Raw genomic sequence first — 25377 nt, forward strand, 5'->3', positions numbered from 1 at the left:
CTCAGACCACAGTTCACACAACACAGTTTATGTCTTAACGATACCACACAAGTCCTTGTTGGCACCACCACAGCTCCTGCTGTCACCGATCACCGACACCACCGGCTGCTCTTCACACACACACAGTGGCTGGAGTCACTGCAGCACCTGCTGCACCGTCTTTGTGGACCCGCCGATCCACCGGAAGCCGCTTGTCACCTTCGTAACCCCACCGGGTTACCGGAAGCCGCTTGTCACCTTCGTGACGCTACTGAGCCACTTCAAGTCGCTTGTCACCTTCTTGACTCCCACTGAGCCACCGCAGGCTGAGTTGAGAAAAGAAGAAAAGAAAAACACCACACAAAAAACTCAAACTCATGTGTCCTGTCTGTGTGCTATTCAGGACGCACCATCTCCACCTGAGACCGTCCAACACACAGGGCGCACTGGGTGCTAGTCAGGGAGCCGACCCTCTTTCCAGGGTTTCCCAACACACCGGCCTCACCAGGTCCAGGGGCTTAACGGATGCTATTCAGGACATCCGTCTCGGCCTGAGACTGCCCAACACTTACGCCTCACCAGGTCCAAGGTCATACCACGTGCTCCAGGGCTCTTCCCAACACTGACCCTCCAGGACCTTGCTCACTGAACCCTTCAGGAACACAGTCTTTACCACTGACCCAGGTCAGTACACCACGAACACCAGTCCGTTGCCTGTGTCGGCCACACAGGTTCTCGGGTACCTCTTATCCGCAGAGGCACCCTATAGCAATCACCAGTCTCTTGCTCACTGAGCCCGGACAGTAAAACACTTTTTTTTTTTCCTCTTTCACGACCGTCACCTGCTGGCCGCGCAGGTTCTCTGACCCCTCTACCGCAGAGGTGTCCTATCAGTCTCTTTCTCCTGGGGAAACGGCCGCACTGGGCTCACCAATCCGGACAGTGCCTTACTCGCTAGGCCGCCCCACGGTTCCAGAACCACAGCCGGGCAGTGGCTTCCCCAACCGTCAGCCTTCCTGACTCCATGTTGCCAGCACTGCAACATGCACTTTTTGGAAACCGTTGCCCTTAGCAACCGAAACTTTGCAGTCCTCTTCCGTTGCTCCCAGCAACAAGGCTACAACCATGCCCATTGCTTTCTCCACCAAATGTGAGGTAGCGCTGTCATTTACTTAGGGGATTCTTGCTTGCAGCGAACAAAAACCAGTTCCGGCACGGATTTTCCATCAAATCATACAGTCCTTGCGGTTTATTCACGCCTCATAAACCACAGCAGCAACAGAAAGTTCACTTAATAGCATTACCAGCATAGCGTCCATTATAATGCTTCACTCTTATTATCAGTGTCCAGTACGCAGGCTCACTTAGGCTACTTTCACACATCAGGTTTTCGGCGTCAGGCGCGATCCGGCGTCGTGCCGGAATGCCGGATCCGGCAAATGTTTTGTAAAACCTGATGTGCCGGATCCGGTTTTCTGCCGGATCCGTCTTGTTCTTGACAGACAAAACCGGATCCGTCTCATCCGGTTCATCCGTTTTTCTATCCGTTTTTCGACGGATTACGCCGGATCTGGTTTTTAAAATTGACCCTTGTGGCCTTCCGAACGGGATTGGCTACTGGAAAACTATATATAGCGTGTTCCTACAGCCCTTCTTTGACAGGTTGTAGAGGAGAAAGTGCAGGTTGGAGAGAAGAGCAAGTTACTGGCGAAGATGGATGTTGTCATTGGAAATATTACCACTAGAAGTTCTGTGACGGTTTCAGGGACAATTTTGCACTATACTTTGTCACCTCAAGGCAGAGTACACTGGCAGGATGACAGAGTGTGAAAGATTTGTGCCCTAACCAAACTTGTGTACCTTCTGGACCAACAGTATATACCTTTGCCAACCAAAGTTGGCTATCTTGTCATGGTCTTACTATTTTTAGCTTTAGGCCACAGGTGTGTACCTGGTTGTGTTTTATGCAAAGTATTTCACCTTTTAACAAAAGTTGTGTACATTGTTAGGAAATCACCAACAATAAACACAACTTTTCAGGTGAAATACTTTGCTTCAAACACAACCAGGAACACAACTGTGGCAAAAAGCTAAAATTTACCCACAGTTATATACCTGGTTTTGAATACCTTTTTACCTTTTAAATACCCTGTATTTAACCTTTTTTTTAAACATATTTCGCCGCAGAAAGAAATGACAGACAACCAGTGTAAACAATAATTTAACTTTTATTTAAAATATTTTTTTTTGTGTAAACTGTTTTTAAAGTTAAAAAAACTTTTTTAATAAAGGTTTGAAACCAACCAAATGGGCATTTTTATTACAAAAAAAAAAATTATAACTCGGTGTAGTGTGGGGTGGAAATACTGCTGGAGGGGCTGCGGGACACTTCGACAATGGGAGTGTGGAGAGAGGACTGGGATCGTGGTGGGGAAGGAACAGTTAGAGGTGAAGGTGTGGAAAAAGCTACAGAATGGGTGGACATGTGGGAGGCAGAAGAGGTGGTGGGCGGTGGAGTGGAGGGTTGGGCAGGGACTGTAGGAGCAGATGATGTTGATGGAAAGTTGTATGGGGAAGGAGTTTGGTATGGGGAAGGAGTTTGGTACGGGGCAGGTTGCTGGAAGTGGGGAGGTTGCTGGTACTGGTGAGGTTGCTGGTATGTAATAGGAGGGGGAGGATGGAAAGTGGCTGGAGGGGGTGCAGATGTAATAGGAGGGGGAGGATAGAAAGTGGCTGGAGGGGGTGCAGATGTAATAGGAGGGGGAGGATGGAAAGTGGCTGGAGGGGGTGCAGGTGGAGGAACTACAGTGGTGGGAGGTGGAGGTTGGGAGGTAACCTGCTGTAGAGCACCGTGGCACGAATGCATTACATGCATCTGCTGGGCAGGAGAGAGCGTTTCCATGCGCTCCACAACAGACCTGAAAAAGGTGTGGTTTGGCGAAGATCTTGCTTCTGAATGCATGGTTTGCAGAAGTGTCTTCACCTCCAGAATGCTGGAGTTGATCTGCTGAAAGCCTGCGGAGATTTGCTCTGACAAGACTTTTAGACAGTTCTGGAAAGATGCATTCAGATGCAAGAACTCTGGCGCATAACTCTTTTCCTGACCCCTCTGCTGCTGCCGCCCAGTACCCGCAGGTGTACTAGAGGTGGCAGGGGCAGAAGGGTGGGGTAAAGGGAAAGCGATCTCCTCACCAGCAGCTTCATGTAATGTAGGCGGCCACGATGCTCCTGTGCTGGTGGATGGGACAGATGGGTCGAATGTGTGGGAAGGCTGGGAAGGTGCAGATGTACCGGGGCGGTCGAAGTGTCCCTCGGTGCCGGTCTCCTCAGGGATCGCCTCAGAAGGGTCCAATCGTGCAGGCTCCCGAGTGCTGCTCACCGTGCTGTGGAATAAAGAGAAAAAAAAACAATTAAAATACTGACATGGTATGGCCCTGGCTGAAAAAAAAAAGTTACATCTAAACATTTTTTTTCACATGTGGTGTGTAATATTTACCTTCTAGTGACCATTGTTTCCCGGAGGAACGACAGGGCTTGTGCGTACTTGTACTTGCTCCTGCGTCCTCCAGATCCACTCGGGGCCCGCATCTCTTTATTGAACTCCTTCTTGAAACGATCCCTCACAGACCGCCACCGATTCACAATTCTGTTCCCTGAAACGAGAAAGGAGTGGTTAGTATACAACATCAGTGTTTCACAAACTCCAGTCCTCATGGTCCCCAGGGGTCATGTTTTCAGGATTTCCATAGTAAATAGAAATCCTGAACACATGATCCGTGGGGACCATGAGGACTGGAGTTCGGGAAACACTGGTTTACATCAAGCAACCGGTACTGTATATACTTACGCTCTTTAATCTGGGCCCGAACATCGAGGTCCTCCCAGCGGCCCACAAGGAGCGAACAGATTTCCTCCCAGAGTCGTCGGGTAACGATAAGGTCAGCATGGCGGCGGTCAGCCATATTCCAGAGCGGGTCACTTTCTCTGACGAGATCGATGAGGTGGTCCACATCGAGTCCTCCATCCTCACCGTCAGAGTCGGGAGCACGCTGTGAAGGCTGTTAAAGAAAAAGACAAAAATAACATAATTAGCCTCCACAAAAGAAATGAAATAAAAAGTGCAAAAAAACAAAGCAAAAATATTTATACTTACACGCTGGTGACCGCCGCGTTGCTGTCGCCGACGACCCTGGGAGGCACTGCGAGGACCTCTTGGCCGAGCACCAGATTGGGAAGACTAGAGAAGGAAACAAAAAATGTTATGTCTTTGGATGTAGGCATTTGTTTGCTGTGTGTGGTCTGCAGAACATTGTTTTCTATGTGTTGTGTGTAGTGTGATGTTGTGTTTCTGCGTTTGATGCAAAAAACTTACCAATTGTGAGCCCACTCCAGGTGTCTGTCCACCCCTTCCTTCTTCTTCTGGGAGCTCCTCTTCATCTTGTGAATCCTGTTTTGAAATAAAAGGCAATGAATAGACATATATTACAGAGATGATGGATTTTGGAAATAAAAACTTACCGTCAAACGCTGACGATGCGAGGGAGGGCTCCCAGACGATGATGTGCTGTCTTCCTGGTGGCCACACTCCATGGCTGTGGGTGGTGTTCCAGCTGCTGCCATTGCTGCTGCTGCTGCATCTATTGGGCGGCTGTTGAATAAAGAGAAACAAAGGGCCAATGAATATCTTGATATTCAATAGCCCTAGTTTGGCGGAATGGGGGATTTGATAATTACCGTCTCTCATCTGCTGCTGGCCTCCCCTCCTCAGCATGTTCCATTTGCTGCTCCATTTGGGGTGGTGCTGATGGTGCTGCAGTGGTCTCCTGCCTTCTCCTGCTGCGCTTGGTTGCTTTCTTGGGTGGCATGTTGGGTGTGGCTGTGGGTCCCACTGTCTTGCTTTTATATATGTCTTGTGGGCAGAGCTACTGAGCATACTCAGACCAAAAAACCGGATCCGGCCACCGGATCCGGCTTTCGCCGGATCAGGCGCATTGCGGCGCTCATAGGCTTTCATTGTGTGAAAAAGCCGGACGCGCCGGATCCGGCGTGTCCGGCTTTTTCGCCGGAGACAAAAAACGTTACAGTAGCCGTTTTTTCCAAACGCCAGATCGCGACACATTGCCGGATCCGGCGAAAACCGGATGAAACGCATGGCCATCCGGCGCGATCCGGCGCAAATGCAAGTCAATGGGGGGGAAACCAGATCCGGCATTGCATTTCGCCGGATCCGGTTTCTGTCAAAAGCGCCGGATCGCGCCTGACGGCGAAAACCTGATGTGTGAAAGAGGCCTTAGCCTCACAATTATCTCACCCACGTCAGGGTTCCTCATGCAGCTGCAGCATTCCGCACACGTTCATTCCCTCCAGGGAACTCTCAGGCACACATCGCCATTGCTCCCAGCCACTTCACACGTGCTGTCTGGGAGGAAGCTCCATCTCTGGAGGACCTTCCACACTGGACCAACCAGGTCCCAGCATTCACCCCATGTGACCTACCCTGGCCATATTATATGGTCCATAGCCACGCCCACCGGGTCACGTGACTATGACCTCATCACAGGTCCTTCACACACTCACATAGCTTTTTAATACAGGCGCTTTCAGGCACACCCCTGGGTGGGTTTGTAGGTAACTGGCCCGCCCAACTCCCAAGTTACCTAGAGACTTCTCCCTTATACCTTGAAATAACACCTCAGCAATACCATTGCTGATCAATACGCATAACTAGGTCTCCATCTCAAAGCCACCCCCTTTGAGATACACAACCATCCTTCAGGATTCTGCCACTCATCCTCTCCCTTGGAACCTCCACACAGCGCCCCCTAGAGGACATAGTGGTATCTATACTTGCTTTGAAGAAGCCATGATTAATGTGCCTGTTTGTGCCCATGACACCTTTAAAGGAGTATTCTGAGCTCCATGTATATTTTTGTGTGACTGCAGATTGACGTGTCCTAACCGAGTGCAATGTGCACACTGTCAGGATCCCCCACCAATTCCAGCTCGAGCAGACGTCCCAATGCGATTTGCATAGTTGAGGCCACGTGCCGTCTAGCTGCTTATCCTCTTCTCTCAATAGAACATTGGCAGAAGTGGGAAAAGTTTCTATTTGTCACATCATGTCAAAGTAATCAAATACTTCTTGACCTAGAATCTGAGGGGAATCCTGACAGTGCGCTCATTGTACTGTATCAAGATTCATCAACGTCATGGGTACAATCTCTGAGAGTGGCATTTCAAAGGTGCAATCATTCCAGTGCCTCCCATTAAGCGATGGCAGGAAGCCCGATGGATTGCCTCGGCAGTCAGGGACCTACTAAAGGTTCACAGGTTCAGATCCCCTAGACTAGTGAGACTAAAAAAAAAGCAAAGTAAACAAAGCAAAATATTGTCGTGTCTGTAAAAGTCCGTTCTACCAAAATGTAAAATTGATTAACCTGTACGATAAACTATGTAAACAACTCTAGATTTTTGGTCACTTCTCTCCCCAACTCCCGAAATATGCAATCAAGACGTTATGTATTTATAACCCAAATTCATGTCAATAAAACCAGCTTGCCGCCCAAAACTAAGGCCTTAAGACTTAAAAATGAAAAAAAAGTTACTTTGAAAATGGAGGCACAAATCAATTTTTTTTTTTACCAGTTGGAAGCCACCCTGATAACAAAATAAGGTGGAAGCCACCCTGATAACAAAATAAGGGCGCGTTCAGACATCCGTACACAATGGTCCAAGATCAGACCGCAATGCATGGACTGGCTGGTGGCTCCTCACCCGAATGTGACCTCTTCGTTTATTTTTATGAAGTTGTCACGCTCGGGTCGAGACCCGCGACTAGTCCGTGCATTGGGGTGCAATCTCAGATCGATTCGTATGGATCTCTGAATGCGCCCCAAAAGAAGGCGTAATTATCCATGGAATCTTCCTCCGATTCCACTCTGGACCAGATATGATGACGTCTCGACCACCAATTTATTTATTTTACTCACTTATATAGCGACATTAATTCCACAGCGTTTTACAGACATCATTACCACTGTCCCCATTGGGACTCATAATGTAAATTCCCTATCAGTATGTCTTTGGAGTGTGGAAGGAAACCGGAGGACCCGGAGGAAACCCACGCAAACATGATGGAGAACATACAAATGTTGTCCTTGGTGGTCTTTGAACCTGTGATCCCAGCGCAGTGCTGCCCCTGCAGCCAGTCAGCAGCCTCAACGGTGGTTGTGATGTCACCACTTCCGGTTCTGCACAGATCATTGTTGTGATTCTGGCCGCGTTATTAATCCGATTTTTCTTTTAATCAGTTTTTGTCATTTTACTTTACAACCCCATAAACATTAGAGCAAAAAAGAACGTCGGGCATTTTACGATTTGTCTCTGTAATCGTGTCTCCTCCTGTTTCAGAGTGAATGGAAAGTTGGTGGCACTGAAGGTGATAAGACTTCAAGAAGAGGAGGGAACTCCATTTACTGCCATCAGGGAAGGTGAGATAACACGTCCGACTCTTCAGAGGCAAATATTCTAGAACTCCCGTAATAAATTTGCCACTTGACAAATGTCCAAAATTCATGATAACACAATGGTCTGCCTTTTATCTCTTGTGTGTGGATTTTACCATCGATGGTAATCTATGACGAGGTGGCCACCATTTCACTACGTATGGTGCAGAAGTGACTGCACTTATAGAAGGTTTATATACAATGACGCTTCTACTTTTAGGTCCCCAGTCAAATTAATTTAGGCAAGGTAACTGAGATCACGATGCCTTTAGATAAAAAAAAAAAAAATATGCAAGATTTCTGAAGTTTGCAGGATGAATTTGAAATTTAGAATTGGTTAAAAAAAACCATTTTCAAATACCTTGTCCTGAATTTGCTATAGGTTATTCTTATACCATAATTGTATGTTTAATTCTATGATTAAAGGGAAACTGTCAGCAGGTTTTTGCTTTGTAATCTGAGAGCAGCATGGTGTGGGGCAGAGAACCTGATTCTGGCGATGTGTCACTTAATTGTTTGTGTTTTTTCTTTTTCAATGCAATCAGTATTTTATCAGCAGGAGATTATCACTACAGGACTAGGTGCCTTGTGCCTCCTGGTCCAGACCTGTCCCCACTACTGATTGGCAACTTTCTGTCAATATACAATGTACACAGAAAGCAACCAATCAGTGGTGTGGGTGGGCTTATACACAGCTCAGCATTCCAAGCTCTGCTAAATCTGCAGCAGACAAAACTGTGATGGTATCACAACTGCTGCACCTTCTAAACTAAGCAAAACAAGAGATAGGGGCACCACCGTCTATATATAGCACAGTAGGATCCAACCAAGCCCATTCAGAGAACAATACAGAAACAAAAAAAGAGATGGGCTATGCGAGGGGGATCACCACAGACAAATGGTTGGCGTTTAAATGGACAGTTTTTTATTTAAATTTGGACATGTATAAACCACACAAAAGATAAAAACATAAAAAAGTCACACATGTGACTTGACAAACACATAACTGGCTCGCAATAGAGCCTTCACCCTAGAGGTGTACTCCACAAAGGACTTGCCTGTATAAACAGCATACCAAAAGGTGACCAAGTGTATCGAGAAGTGAGGAGGGTTGTACAGTCCCTCAGTCCAAAACACTTGAAATTATTCGGAGGTAAATGTAACCCTTAAATAGGTTGAGTATACAAAATACACTTGGTCACCATGACCCAGAAAGCCTATCAGGAAGAAATTGTAAAACATACATATGGTCATCATCAGATGGGTGCAACCCTAAATTCAAAATAGACCCAGACAGGCATAAAAACCTTAATAGAAGGAACCTATAACCATAAGTAGTGGTATGTAGAGTGACCAAAAATTGCAGAGTCCATGTGGGGCAACCTCAGGGAGAACAAGATACCCGACGCGTGTCGCCACCCACAGTGGCTTCGTCAGGGGTACTGAGTGTAGCTTCAACACATCCTTATATGTGCACGGAGTAAGAGAGTTGATAGCGTACAGCTGTATCACTCACCGGAGTAACCCAGAGATGTGTAAGTGTCCTGTGAGCGCAGGGAGCCGTCCAGTGGCCATGTTGAAAGACAATGCGCAGGCGCCAGCGTGTGATGGCAGGAAATACATCATAGCCGGTATATAGTGCTATTGCGCATGCGCCAGTCCATAGAAATAGAAAGTGGATTCCGGCCAACGGGACGGAGGCACTGCGCAGGCGCCGGCATGTGATGACGGCAAGGACGTCACAGCCAGTATACAACTCTGCTGCATGCGCGCCAGTAAGAAATAAAATACAACCCCCAGATCAAGGGCACTGCGCAGGCGCCGGCATGTAAAGACAAATATGTCCATTACAACCAGCATCCAGAGGTTACTACGCATGCGCCAACCCGCGATGGCAGGGAAAGAATCCTACCTGCACTTATCAGGTCAACCCAGACCACTGATTTAATGCACACATAAATGATAATCAATGGTCGATTCCATACTTAAATGGCGATATATTGTAATATGCACATGTGGAAGCGTAAATATAACGTGCAAAGGGCATAGCTCATCCCATAAACACCGATGATCATATAGATGGTCATATAAAGATATAAAGCGCTCATTTTTGCATCTGGGCACAGCTGAAGTGACCTTGATGGTTCAAAACGCCTGCCACACCACAGGTTCAACATGGCCACTGGACGGCTCCCTGCGCTCACAGGACACTTACACATCTCTGGGTTACTCCGGTGAGTGATACAGCTGTACGCTATCAACTCTCTTACTCCGTGCACATATAAGGATGTGTTGAAGCTACACTCAGTACCCCTGACGAAGCCACTGTGGGTGGCGACACGCGTCGGGTATCTTGTTCTCCCTGAGGTTGCCCCACATGGACTCTGCAATTTTTGGTCACTCTACATACCACTACTTATGGTTATAGGTTCCTTCTATTAAGGTTTTTATGCCTGTCTGGGTCTATTTTGAATTTAGGGTTGCACCCATCTGATGATGACCATATGTATGTTTTACAATTTCTTCCTGATAGGCTTTCTGGGTCATGGTGACCAAGTGTATTTTGTATACTCAACCTATTTAAGGGTTACATTTACCTCCGAATAATTTCAAGTGTTTTGGACTGAGGGACTGTACAACCCTCCTCACTTCTCGATACACTTGGTCACCTTTTGGTATGCTGTTTATACAGGCAAGTCCTTTGTGGAGTACACCTCTAGGGTGAAGGCTCTATTGCGAGCCAGTTATGTGTTTGTCAAGTCACATGTGTGACTTTTTTATGTTTTTATCTTTTGTGTGGTTTATACATGTCCAAATTTAAATAAAAAACTGTCCATTTAAACGCCAACCATTTGTCTGTGGTGATCCCCCTCGCATAGCCCATCTCTTTTTTTGTTTCTGTAACCTTCTAAACTAAGTGATACATCACTGGAATCAGGGTCTCTGCCCCAAAATAATGCTGTTGTCAGATTGCTAAGCACAATACCCAAGCCCATTATCCTTCAAAGGAGCCGGCTACACTCTCAATGCACAAATATATCACAAAGGTTATGTCACTGTCAGGTGACCCAATAACCAAGAGTGTCACTCATTTCATAAAATACATGTTTTATTAAACATTAATTGACAAACAACCATAAAACCATTTCCTCAAACCAACACTTAAGCACGGGCGAAACGTGCGTTGGGCTGCGGGGAAGCAGCATCCTACTCTATGCCTAACTCCACTGTGCACACTGCTTAGGTAATATGTATTTGGCCATTCATTCATCACATTTATTTTCATGCTTTGGGTCATTTTAACCTGCATACATGAGAGGCTGTGGTAGCGCTGTAGCAGCAAAGGCTACATATATTGCATATTGTGGGTGATTAGAATCCACATATGTGTAAGGCTATGGTGGTGTAGCAGCAGCAATAGCTGATTAATGAATAGTTATTTAATGGTGTGAATTGTGTGTTAGATTCTATTCAAATCAAGGCAGTATATTTCATTCACATCTATGCAGGTTTTTGCATGCAATTTTCTACAGCCATTTAGCTCTGTTGTATCTAATTAAAGATACTAAGTATATTGTGGGGCATATTATATGTGTAAAGCTTTGGTGGTGTAGCAGCAGCAACAACTGATTGATGAATAGTCATTCAATGGTGTGAATTATGTGATAGATTCTATTCACATTAAGGCAGTAAATTTTATTCACATCTATGCAGGTTTTTGCATGCAATTTTCTGCAGCCATGTGTTAGGCTATGGCGGTGTAGCAGCAGCAACAGCTGATTAATGAATAGTTATTCAATGGTGTGAATTGTGTGTTAGATTCTATTCACATTAAGGCAGTACATTTTATTCACATCTATGCAGGTTTTTTTGCATGCAATTTTCTATAGTTTTATTAAAAATGTATCTAATCAATAAATACTAAGTATATTGTTGGGCATATTATATTATTCAGGATACTGTAGTCATTTTCTTTAAATTTTGACTCATTATATAATTGAATTTGTATCCTTTTGCTGTTTCTCCTTCCTTTAAGTGTTGGTTTGAGGCAATGGTTTTATGGTTGTTTGTCAATTAATGTTTAATAAAACATGTATTTTATGAAATGAGTGACACTCTTGGTTATTGGGTCACCTGACAGTGACATAACCTTTGTGATATATATGTTGTCAGATTGCATAGCAAAAAACGGGTTGACAGATTCCCTTTAAAGGGGCTCTGAATCAGCAAATCACAAAGTGTCCCTTTAGTAGGACCCCTAACTTTAATCTGTAAGGACACCTGGTAGTAATTGTTTCATATCCTTGTAGCACCACCATAAGCAAAATTTAGCACTGCGCAGTGCTGATTCAAATCAATGAACTGTCTGTGGAATTCAGGACAGGACAAGTCCTCCCGAGCGAGAGATGCTCCTTACTAAGGTCCTAATGGACCACTATAGGCTTTAGTATGCTGCTCTATTTGTTGTTATGTAAATGGCAGAATTTGACAGGCCCTATAAAACAGAGGTGAACAGAAACTTAATGGTCTCGGCCCTTGTCAAGAAGCAGGAACTTTGAACAAAAGACCTCCTCTGATAACCCCCTCTCTTGGTAAAGGAAAAACAGTCACTGGGTTAAGTGCTCAGTTTTAGCTCTTCTTTTATTCCTGTTTCTCCCCTGAGTGTTCTGTTTTTTGTTTTCTTTATATCCACCATACCGGTCCTGAGATATGATGGGCTTTTTTATTTATTGAACATTTTTATGGTCTCCACAAGGGTAATGATGCAGAGAACGACACGCCCCAGAGGATCCCATGAGCCACGCACACTTAGAAAAGACCATAAGAAAATTGGCATTAAATAAAAAGTCCTATATCTTTGGAATTGTATGACAGACTGAAATCTTCCTGTCCCCCCCCCCACTAGAAAACACAAGAGAGCGACAGGTCCTCTTTATGTTAGACAAATAACAAATAGGAGAATCCCAAAGGAGAGAATATATATATATACAGTAGACACTGTATATCTTGTAGATTGTGAGCCCTCGCGGGCAGGATCCTCTCTCCTCCTGAACCAGTCATGACTTGTATTGTTTAAGACTATTGTACTTGTTTCTTTATTATGTATACCCCTGTTCACATATAAAGCATGATGGAATAAATGTCGCTATAATATACTCCGTGTGTGTGTGTGTATATATATATATATATATATATATTATATATATTATACGCATATACAGCTCTGGCAAAAATTAAGAGACCACCACATCAAATCCCTGTCATGGGCTGCCCAATCTCCAGACCTGAACCCCATTGAAAACCTCTGGGATGTAATCAAGAGGAAGATGGAGAGTCACAAGCCATCAAGCAAAGAAGAACTACTTACATTTTTGTACCAGAAGCAGTGTGAAAGACTGGTGGAAAGCATGCCAGGACGCATGAAAGCTGTGATTAACAATCATGGTTATTCCACAAATACTGATTTCTGAACTCTTCCTGAGTTAAAACATTAGTATTGTTGTTTCTAAATGATTCTGAACTTGTTTTCTTTGCATTATTTGAGGTCTGAAAGCACTGGATTTTCTTTAATTTTGACCATTTTTCTTTGTCAGAAAAAAAATACAAAATGTTTTGCTTGGAAATTCGGAGACATGTCAGAAGTTTGTAGATTAAAAGAATAATTTACATTTTACTCAAAAATATACCTATAAAGAGAAAAATCAGACAAACTGAACATTTGAAAGTGGTCTCTTAAATTTTGCCAGAACTGTATGTGTGTACTTAAATCCTAGCACTACAGAGCTTGAATAGATGCACAGGCCTAGCATTTTTCACTAAGAACTAAGGCCCATGTTCGCTAGGTGTGTCAGTCTGCTGGATAGAGCAGAGTCAAGTGTCCAGCCAAAATGTGAGCTGTAGCTTGGAGAGAGACATGCCAGAGTCTCTCTCTGACTGGAGACTGCATGGGTCAGCTAGGAAAGCTGAGCAGTCAGTGTGTTGGAGCTGGAAAGTAACATGTGGAACCTGCTGCCTGTTCTTTGTGAACTGCGCATAGAGTTGAACATTTCTGTTTGGTGCTGAAATCTGCTGGAGCTCAGGATGAAGAGGATACTGAGACTGGTGGGATCCAGGACCGGCATTGGGGGAAGGCAGACAAGGCAACCTGCCTAGGGCCCCCACTCCTCCAGGGGCCCCCAGCCATTTGCCACTGTGGGGCCCATAAGTGGGGCCCAGCTCCGCCTCCCCACAACACGCATTCAACTTATCACCCACGTCGCGCATATACACTGCTCAAAAAAATAAAGGGAACACTAAAATACCACATCCTAGATATCTCTGAATGAAATATTCCAGTTGCAAATTTTTATTCATTGCATAGTGGAATGTGTTAAGAACAATAAAACATAACAATTATCAATGTAAATCAAAATGAATATCCCATTGAGGTCTGGATTTGGAATAATACTCAAAATCAAAGTGGAAAGTCAAATTACAGGCTGATCCAACTTCAGTGGAAATGCCTCATGAAAAGGAAAAGATGCTCAGTATTGTGTGTGGCCTCCACGTGCCTGTATGACCTCCCTGCTGTACAACGCCTGGGCATGCTCCTGATGAGGCGGCGGATGGTCTCCTGAGGGATCTCCTCCCAGACCTGGACTAAAGCATCTGCCAACTCCTGGACAGTGTGTGGTGCAACGTGACGTTGGTGGATGGAGCGAGACATGATGTCCCAGATGTGCTCAAACGGATTCAAGTCTGGGGAATGGGCTGGCCAATCCATAGCTTCAATGCCTTCATCTTGCAGGAACTGCTGACACACTCCAGCCACATGACGTCTGGCATTGTTCTGCATTAGGAGGAACCCAGGGCTAACCGCACCAGCATATGGTCTCACAAGGGGTCTGAGGATCTCATTTCGGTACCTAATGGCAGTCAGGCTACCTCTGGCGAGCACATGGAGGGCTGTCTCCTGGTAGCGCCTCCAGCCTCTGGACACTACGCTGACAGACACAGCAAACCTTCTTGCCACAGCTCGCATTGATGTGCCATCCTGGATGAGCTGCACTACCTGAGCCACTTGGGTTGTAGAATCCGTCTCATGCTACCACGAGTGTAAAAGCAAACCAACAATCAAGTGACCAAAACATCAGCCAGAAAGCATTGGTACTGAGATGTGGTCTGTGGTCCCACCTGCAGACCCATTCCTTTATTGAGGGGGTCTTGATAATTGCCAGTAATTTCCATCTGTTGTCTATTCCATTTGCACAACAGCATGTGAAATTGATTGTCAATCAGTGTTGCTTCCTAAGTGGACAGTTTGATTTCACAGAAGTTTGATTCACTTGGAGTTATATTCTGTTGTTTAAGTGTTCCCTTTATTTTTTTGAGCAGTGTGTATGTATATGTTGCGTTTGTTTAGCGCTTCCGCAGCATTTCTGCAACATGAGCACATAGCCTTAAACTATTCCTGTATTTTCTGCTTGTATAGCAGGGCGTGTATGCTCTCTTGCAGGTACAGTGACTGGGAGATAATGAACAGTAGAGGATTCTAGTCAATGGCCTGGAATAGACAAAGCATTTCACCACCACCAGGACACCTGCATACAAAGTTGGCAATAAACATTAGATAGAATTAAGCTGCGTAGAGAGCTGTTGGGGCATCATGTAGTGTGTGGAACTGACGGGTCATCATACTGTGTGTGGGGCTGAGGGGACATCCTACTGTATTGGCCACTGTGTGGGGTATTATACTATGTTGGGGGGGCACTATGCACTATATTGTGTCATGGGTCACTGTGGGGACATCATACTATACGTTTAGGGGTACTGTGTAGAGCAGATTGTATGGAGGCATTCATTTTGAGGATATCATACTGTGTGTGGAGGCATTTTGAGGGGCATCCTAATCGGTGGGGAGGCATGTAAGGGGAATCCTACCGGGTGAGAACAATAACGGGCTTCGGTAGGGGCACAATTGCTTGGTACATACTGCAGTACAGGTCCTTCTACCTGTTTGTGAATGTCGGGAGGCCGCCCTTTTTTTGACTGCGCTTATGAGTCGTAACACCACCTATTATGCCAAATGTTTTTTTTGGGGGGTGAGGGTGAGAAGGGGGCTCATTTAGGACTTTTGCTAAGGGGCGCCATAATTCCTATGTATGCTTTTCTATTTATAACTTACATTTTCCCATCTCCACTTTGTAGTCTGTAGTGCTACATTTCTGTGCGCACAGTAGCAGGGCACAATACGTAGAACCAGGCTTTCAGATATTTTCTGATCCTTGTTGCCTTCCGTGGAAAAACACAAATCTTTGAAGTTTACCTAAAAAAAATAAATAAAAATAAAATACCTGCACAGCTGTAAATCTGTCGGATATCTTCTTCCTCTTGTTATTTTTTTGTTACCTTGCATCTGTGTATGCAAACCTCAAAAAGTCATCTAATCATCGCCGCTATTGTGCTCCTGTCTTTTATTCTGTTTCATTGTTTTAATAAAATAAATGAAATAAAAAAAAAAAACACACTCGATTTCCCCCCCCCGCCAGGAGACTTTCTGGTTTACATCGAGTAACCAGCTGGGTTAACCTATGGCGCTCTTTGTTAGACTCCCAATTATTGGTTGAACAGAACAAAACTCGAGAAGAAAGCTGTAAAATTCCTCTGTACCAAGATAAAGGATGTCAGAAGCCCATTCTTGTCTGAGATTTACTTATTCTGGTCTCTATGATAAAACCTGCATTACCTGGAGTGTTTTATAAATGTGAGAAAAAAATAGAAAAACTCCTCTATTGAGAAAAAAAAAAAAAAACTTGCGTATTTTGGACCTAGGTTTCAAAGACAAAGGAAAGATGACAAAAGCGCGTAGGATGAACACATAGTGTTCCATTTATCGGAGGTCAGTGAATTCCGTGATGAAACAAAAACTGAAGCGTTGTTTTGATGATGATTGTACAGGCATTGTGTGACAGAACGTTCCCGGAGTTATGTGCCACAGAGTTTGGTTTAAATAAAAAAGAAAAGAAGAAAAAAAATTAATCTACGTTTTGTTAGGTCCTATAATGAGGTGAGCATCAGAGCAGACAAATGCAGCGTTCAATACACTGCTCAAAAAAATAAAGGGAACACTAAAATCCCACATTCTAGATATCACTGAATTAAATATTCTAGTTGCAAATCTTTATTCATTACATAGTGGAATGTGTTCAGAACAATAAAAGATAAAAATTATCAATGTAAATCAAAATTAATATCCCATGGAGGTCTGGAATTGGGATATTGCTCAAAATCAAAATGGAAAATCAAATTACAGGCTGATCCAACTTCTGTGGAAATGCCTCAACATAAGGAAATGATGCTCAGTAGTGTGTGTGGCCTCCCCATGCCTGTATGACCTCCCTACATCGCCTGGGTATGGTCCTGATGAGGCAGTGGATGGTCTCCTGATCGATCTCTTCTCAGATCTTGGTTAAAGCATCAGTCAACTCCTGGACAAATCTCTGGTGCAACGAGGCATTGGGGGATGGAACAAGACATGATATCCCAGATGTGCTTGATTGGATTCAGTCATATCTAGGATGTGGTATTTTAGTGTTCTCTTTATTATTTATTATTATTATACAGTGGGGGATATAAGAATTTGATCCCTTGCTGTGTAAGTTTGCCCACTGACAAGACATGACCAGTCTATAATTTTAAGGGTAGGTTAATTTTAACATTGAGAGATAGAATATCAAAAATAAAATCCAGAAAATCACATTGTATAAATTATATAAATTTATTTGCATTTTGTAGTGAGAAATAAGTATTTGATCCCCTACCAACCATTTAGTTCTGGCTCCTACAGACCAGTTAGACGCTCCTAATCAGCTCGTTACCTGCATTTTAAGACAGCTGTCTTACATAGTCACCTTTATAAAAGACTCCAGTCCACAGACTCAATCAGTCAGACTCTAACCTCTACATCATGGGCAAGACCAAAGAGCTTTCTAAGGATGTCAGGGACAAGATCATAGACCTGCACAAAGCTGGAATGGGCTACAAAACCATAAGTAAGACGCTGGGTGAGAAGGAGACAACTGTTGGTGCAAAAGTAAGAAAATGGAAGAAATACAAAATGACTGTCAATCGACAATGATCTGGGGCACCATGCAAAATCTCACCTCGTGGGGTATCCTTGATCATGCGGAAGGTGAGAGTTCAGCCTAAAACTACACGGGGCAACTTGTTAATGATCTCAAGGCAGCTGGGACCATGGTCACCAAGAAAACCATAGGTAACACATTACGCCGTAAAGGTTTAAAATCCTGCAGTGCCCACAAGGTCCCCCTGCTCAAGAAAGCACATGTACAGGCCCTTCTGAAGTATGCCGATGAACACCTGGATAATTCTGTGGGTGATTAGGAGAAGGTGCTGTGTTCAGATAAGACAAAAATGGAGCTCTTTAGCTAATGCCAAAGTTAATACTCAACTCGCCGTGTTTGGAGAAAGAGAAATGCTGCCTATGACCCAAAGAACACCATCCCCACTGTCAATCATGAAGGTAGAAACATTATGTTTTGGGGGTGTTTCTCTGCTAAGGGCACAGGACTACTTCACCACATCAATGGGTGAATGGATGGAGCCATGTACCGTAAAATCCTGAGTGACAACCTTCTTCCCTCCGCCAGGACATTAAAAATGGGTTGTCGCTGGATCTTCCAGCAAGACAATGACCCAAAACATACAGCCAAGGCAACAAAGGAGTGGCTCAAAAAGAAGCACATTAAGGTCAAGGAGTGGCCTAGCCAGTCTCCAGACCTTAATCCCATAGAAAACTTATGTAGGGAGATGAAGCTCCGAGTTGCCAAGCGCCAGCCTCAAAATCTTAATGATTTAGAGATGATCTGCAAATAGGACTGGACCAATATTCCTCCTGACATGTGCGCAAACCTCATCATCAACTACAACAAACGTCTGACTGCTGTGCTTGCCAACAAGGGTTTAACCACTAAGTATTAAGTCTTGTTTGCTATAGGGATCAGATACTTAATTTCTCACTGCAAAATGCAAATAAATGAATATAATTTATACAATGTGATTTTCTGGATTTTATTTTTGATATTCTATCTCTCAATGTTAAATGTCAGTGGGCAAACCTACAAAACCAGCAAGAGATCCAATACTTATTTCCCCACTGTATGTCCTCCATCCTGGTAAATATGTCCCTTATCTTTAATGCATAGAAAAAAAAATGATTCTGCTCACCTTCCCTCCACTCCCCCACTGCGCGGCATCCTATTCTGATGACGGCAGCTGACTTAATGTGCAAGCAACGGGAGCGCATCATGAGCCCCCAGTCACGTGCACGATGATGTCAGCTGCTGGTCTCTGATTGGCCGGCAGCGTGTATTGCAGCGCACAGACCCAGCGGGTCTCTGCTCCACAATACACTTGAACTGAATGTGTGTCTGAGGATGCACATCCAGTTAAAGTTTGCGCTGTCATCTGTGGACCCCTCACCCTCACAGGCCTGATCGATCATTGCACCCCTTGTCCAAACTCTACTCTGGCCGCTGTTCTGGAGGAGAGAAGGATTGAGAATGTTAAATTTCAGCATACCCTATTCCTTCTAAGGGGTGTGACATCACTTTATTTCCCTTTTTCTGCTGCAATTAACTATTCCATGTGATGTTCCTGCATTACAGCAGCGCTGAATATAATGCATTATTCCTAGTCCTGTTCCCCAGGATTTTTGTGTTATGCAGTAAGAACCGACTGCTTTAACACAGGCGCTGGCAGGGTATTTTATCCATGTAATTCTTATCTGAGCTGCTCCTTGGATGTACTATTACAGGATGACAAATAGAGCTGTTGAATGCAGGGACACCGTCACGTTCCAGAATGGAATACAGAATACCTCCTATAAGGCATGCGGCGATGGAATGGAAAAATGTTTAGTCTCCCATTTACATCAGTAGCCGTCAGTGGATATAAAGACAGAATCTATTATCTTAACATAAAGGTATGCTGCATGGCTAAGCTGCAATACCATACACAGCCTATAACCAAGAGTGGCGCTGTTTCTGGGGAAAAATAAATAACCTAGAGCTTATAAATACATAACATTTTTAGATTTAACATTTCATTTTAAATAATGCTTTAAAGGGTTAGTTACCCCCTATCCGCAGGTTCACTGGGGGTCTGACCTCATGATGATGCAATGAATGTTGTGAGCAGGGCTCTGAAAGACCCCTCTGAATGGACTATAAGTCTTCCACCTCCGCTCTATTCATTCTCTTCAGAGGCAGCGGAGGTAGTTGAGCGCTGCACTCTCCAGTGATCACACCTACAGTGGCTTGCAAAAGTATTCCCCCCCCGTCCTTTTGGCCTTTTACCTATTTTGTTACATTACAACCTGTGGTTAAATATTTTTGTAATCCGATTTGTGGTGGAGTGAGAAAAATATTTGCATAAATTGAATTTAAGTATTCACCCATTTTGCTATGAAGCCCCCCCCCACCCCAAAAAAAAAAAAAAAAAAAAAAATTTCTGGTGCAAGCAATTCCGTTTATAAGTCACATGCCATGCATGTGACCAAAGGAAGTTGGAATCTAATATTCGGTTTAGTGGTTAGTATGAAAATTGAGAGTGATATTGGAAAAAAAAATTAATTCCATTAGCGAAAAAAAAAAAAATACAAACAAAACCTGATTTAAACAATTCACTTTATTTCTACCTGTTTAGATAAGAAAAATAAGAGTTAGAGCGTGAACGTTAGCATTTAAATCTATGGCTTTGGGCAATCATTTTAAACTTCTAAAAACTAATCCAAACTTTTGCGGATGCGCCTCCTGCCCCTTAGGTCTCATCACACGTCCGTATTTAAACACGGACATGAAAAAATGGTTCCAGTGTCATGAGTGTCTTGGATCAGTGTCATCAGTATGTCTTATGCTGTAAGTTCTAACTGGAAGGAACGTGTTACCTGCAGGTTTCCCAGCAGAAGTGCAAAGTGCTGACGGGGATGTGAAACTTCTCGCCGATTGTGCAGACGGTGACGATAATCACTGCATACGTTTATCTCTTCAGTGTCTAATTTCAGCCATAGATTTAGTTCATTCGTCCTTTACTTTGAGGAGGTGAGGGGACTTCTTTATTGGAGGCCATTGTTATTTTATAAGTTTCCATGGTTTTAAGTAATGATTAATTTGTAGTGATGAGCAAGTCGCGTGACACTCGCTTAGCGCCTGAGCATGCTCAGATAACACCTTTTTATGAATCTCCAAATTTTCTTTTACTACTTTAAATAATAAAAAAAAAACCCTATGTATATTTGGTATCTACGTACTCGTACCGACCTGGAAAACCATGTTGCCTGGTCAGTTTTACCATATAGTGTACATGGTAAATAAATAAAAAAAAAAAAACAACAAGAAAACATTTGTGAAATTGCACTTTTGTTTTTTGCAATTTCAACACACTCGAAATTTGTTTCCCGCTGCCCAGTGCATCGCATGATATAATGAGTGGTGTCATTCAAAAGAACAACTTGTTTCACCCCCCAAAAAAAGAAGACCTCATAGGGCTATGGGGCGGAAAAATAAAAAAAAAGTTATGGCTTTTGGAAGGGGAGGAAAATGCGGAAAATGGCTGTCATGAAGGGGTTAATACAGATCCTGATTTGTATAAAAATATACATTATATAATATACTTTATTTTTATGTGTAAAATATATATGTGTGTGTGTACTGTATAATAATGCATATGTATAAGAATAAGTTTAACAGATTTAAGAAGTAGGTCATTTTTTGTTGACACATTCCCTTTATTTAGGACCAATACATTTCCTCTGCAGTGCCTCCGGTGGCAAAGAGAAGTATTACACAGTTCTCAGTGGTAAACGTTCATTAGTGTTCTGAGTCCTCCAGATTGAGAGACACTTTTTGTACCTGCTCTCTTCTTGGTGGGAAAAAATATATATTTGTCATATTTGTAGAATAGGCCTATTTTCATACTTACTGTACTAATATTTTATTGCTGTAAATTAAGCCATGTAATCACTGGTCCTTCAGCAACTCTCCCAGAGCGGTTGGGCAGTTCCAAAGAGAAGGGAAGGTCTACTGGATTCCTAGAAGAGTCAATAAATTTACGGAGTTCCACCAAATTACTTGAAAGCAACACTTAAGCATAGTTTATGTGGATGAGAATAAAAGCGACATAAGGGCGTGACCTTAATAGGAGGCGTGGCTATAAGAAGGAGTACGGGAGAGAAGAAGAGTACAGTTTATGCCTCAGTTACTGCAAGTGAACACCGCCATCTGCTGGTCAAAGGCAACATTAAGGAAAAAAATGTTAATAGCAGGGAACCCCAAGAGTGGAAGTGTATGCTCCCGGAGAGGATATTGAAGAGGACACCAGGTCAGGTGACACGTGTGTCACAGTTACTAATTATGAAAAGGCTTGCCCGGGCCGAGAAGGGAAGAGTTGGAGCCAGAACCTGTACCAGGACATGTGACTGCGAGGTGTGCTTACAGCCACCATCATCACAGAAGGGTCCAAGAGCGGTCAGATGCCCGAAAAGGCCTGAACTGTGTGGATGATCTCTGACCATGGCCAGTAGAAGACTGAAAGCAGCCTCAGTAGAAGACCGCGACCGGATCCCAACCAGGACTTTGGAGATGATCCGGCTGTAGTAGAGGACTGTTCCTGTGGCCCGTCACTTCCAGCGTAGACCTACGGTACAGGATGTGGGCTGGGGGCCGTTTAGGTAATTGAGACGGTCAATGCGACGAGCACGCTGTGTTACCAGTGACCAGTATATCTAGGACTTGGGACCTAGTGGGAAATAAGGGTGACCCTCACTAGGGCCAGTGTAACGATCATAGGAGCTTACAGAGACGAAGACGAGGACGGGCCTAGTACTGAACGGTGCCCATTAAGCTGATGGTGACATATTATCTTGTATTGACCCTGTTACTGGTACCTGCAATATAGTGTTTACGTCTATATATGTGGGAATATATATTTATACATAGATTTTCTTTCTGTGTTAGGCTAGTTTCGCACTAGCATATGGAGGAGCTGCGCAGGGATGTGGACTTCCTCCGTGAAGCTCCGCCCACGACCGCACCTCCTCCGGTCAGCTCCGCCTCCGTCGGCATGCGACCTGCGTACCCTATCTTTAGCATTAGGTATGCAGGCTGTGCCGATGTATGTGGATGCCTCCGCATGTGTCGTTTTGACGGTGCGGCGACCTGCGCTGAACGCAACATGTTGCATTTTGGTTCGGTCACCTCATCGTCAAAATGACACATGCGGAGGCATCCGCATACATCAGCACGACCTGCATACCTTTATGCTAAAGATAGGGTACGCATGCCGACGTAGGCGAAGCTGACCGGAGGAGGTGCGGCCGTGGGCGGAGCTTCACGGAGGAAGTCTGCATCCCTCCGCAGCTCCTCCATATGCTAGTGTGAAACCAGCCTAAGTCATATAAATAGCGTTGGTTCATCACCACTGTCTCCTCATTGTCTGCACATGCAAACAACCTGCTTACATGGCTATGGGTTGAAATTTTCATGCTGTATCTTCCTAGCGGTGTATGCCTGAATATTGCCTGAATGTTGGCATGCCTGCTTAAATGTCGCTTGCGTGTTATGGTACACCTACATCCTTTGCATTACACCCATACATTCTGATATCCATTGAGCTTTCCCTTTAAGAAAAGTTGGAAAATCATTTTTAAAGAGACGTTAATATAAAGTTTTATTATTTGCTTGTCCTGAGTGATTGCATGCAAGCCGTCTCTCACTGTTACTTTTATCTCGCATATCTCCACATTTTTGATCCCCATTTACATGCATGGGTGTGAATGATCCGAGAAGCTTTTCTTGTAAGTATTGGCCCTTTGATGATGCAACCTACGGTAATTAGAAATATCGTGGGAGCAAAGAAATCAGACCCCAGTCCATTCCCCCGATGAGGTCAATTGAAGCCAGCGGACAATGTACCGGTGTCCGTGTGCGAGGGGCATTGTTGCTCTGTGATACGTTTCATACACATGAAGGAGGACAAAAACAATGGCCGAATCCCTGACTCATTATGTGCAGGAAAACGCTGTCATTTATAGGAAGCCGACAAGTTTGGCCTCTAAATGTAATTAAGATAAACCTTAACTTAGAAAAAAAACAAAAAACTAACCTAAAGTTTTTCTCTGCTTTTTCACTAAGGGAAGTGTCTGTACAAACTGGATAAGCAGTTGCCTGCAAATTTCCTTTTTTTTTTTAAGTCCTTTAGGGAATATTTCAACACATTAAGAGAATATTTATAGGGGTTGTCCAACAAAAAAAAGTATATTTTAATCAATAGATTTTGGTATATTAATAATAATTTCCACGATTGGAAGTGTTTTAAAAAGAATGTTCCTGTGCTGAGATATTTTTTTTAAAATGTGCCCCCACTGTGTACAGTGTAATGGCCGTGTCTGACCATGCAGAGCTGCTCCAGTTCATAGTCGGCACATATAACATCTCCCAGCCAGGAGATGATCCATCATGCCAAACCCTATTGATTAAAATACACTTTGTTCATGAGACAACCCCGTTAAGCCAAGTTCCCATATAGCATAAACACTTTTTTTTTTTTTTTAGGGGCAGAAAATCTGCGTATATATGAAACAATATCTGCCAAACTCTGACCTCTGTTTTCACATGTATTCTAAGCATTCAGTATCTTCAAGTAAAAATAGTGACCAGAAAAAGCCTAAGTGTCAGGTGGCTCAACCCCTAATTTTGAACTTAATGACTAGGCAAAATTTTTAAGTTCTAACCAGGTTAGAACTCTGGAACGCTTCAACTGATCCCAGTGATTCTGGGATTGTTTTTTTTTATGACATATTGTACTTCATAATAGTGGTAAATTTTTGTGTATATGATTTGCGTATATTTATGAAAATATCGAAAATTTGACAATTTGTAAATTTTTTAATTTTCAAACATTAAAAATTTTGATGCCTTTTTTAAAGCAGATAGTTATACCACACTAAAAGTTAATAAATAACTTACCACATGTCTACTTTACATCTGCCTCATTTTTTAAACATATTTTTTTGTTTGTTAGAAAGTTGGAAGGGTTCAAAGTTGCTCAGCAATTTCTCATTTTTCCACCAAAATTTAGAAAACCATTTTTTTAGGGACCATATCACATTTGAGGTGACTTTGGGGCGTCATTCTAAAAACTGCACCCCCCCCCCAGTCCTGAAAACTGCATTCAAGAAGTTATTAACCCTTCAGGTGCTTCGGAGGAATTAATGGTGTTCTGCCTTCATACACGTTGACGCGGTGTGCACTCTAGCATACAGCATAAACCACCTTCTACCAAAATAAGCAGACCGTTCTCTGTAGTCTAACTTGTTTATTGGTGAAGAGTATAGAACATGCGGTAAAACTAGAAAGAATGCAAACGACATGGGTAAGTTGGGCAGATGACACAGCTAACACAATTACAGGAAGTATACAGTGTGATGCAAACTTTACATGGAATACACAGGTGTCTAATTACTCCTACTGTGCACTAGCTGCTATACGGTTAATAACATCTCTTTACAACACTGCATTGCAAGAAAAGATACTAATCTTACCAGATATGCTTTACCCGGATAACAAACTCAAGTTGGAGAGTTACAGGAGGACAAATAAACACGTGTGACCCATGAAATACACAGAAGAAAATGGCATCTTCCTCATAAATGCTATCACAGACACAGTTATAAATTCAGCCACCACTAGATGGTGTTATAACTAAACCAGCACATAATCCAAACATATTTGCCCTATATTCAGAGGGCAGAACAAATGGAATGTGGAAGGAAAAAATGAACATTTTTTTTTTCTTCACAAAAAATTGACTTTAGCCCCAAATTTTCTATGTCACA

At 43.5% G+C, this 25377-nt stretch overlaps 1 protein-coding gene across 5 annotated transcripts in view; it reads left to right on the top strand.

Annotated features, from left to right (window-relative positions):
* The window catches only part of CDK14 (cyclin dependent kinase 14), a 701555-nt gene that overhangs the window by 235530 nt on the left and 440648 nt on the right, over positions 1 to 25377 (top strand). For all 5 annotated transcript variants that reach the window (XM_073581965.1, XM_073581962.1, XM_073581963.1 and 2 more), the window contains one exon: positions 7390 to 7469. In XM_073581965.1, the coding sequence (XP_073438066.1) occupies positions 7390 to 7469 (80 nt within the window). The remainder of the gene's footprint in view (positions 1 to 7389; positions 7470 to 25377) is intronic.

This window comes from Dendrobates tinctorius, unplaced genomic scaffold (assembly GCF_039654945.1).
Source record: "Dendrobates tinctorius isolate UK_male_01 unplaced genomic scaffold, ASM3965494v1 ptg000070l, whole genome shotgun sequence".
NCBI classification, from domain to species: Eukaryota; Metazoa; Chordata; class Amphibia; order Anura; family Dendrobatidae; genus Dendrobates; species Dendrobates tinctorius.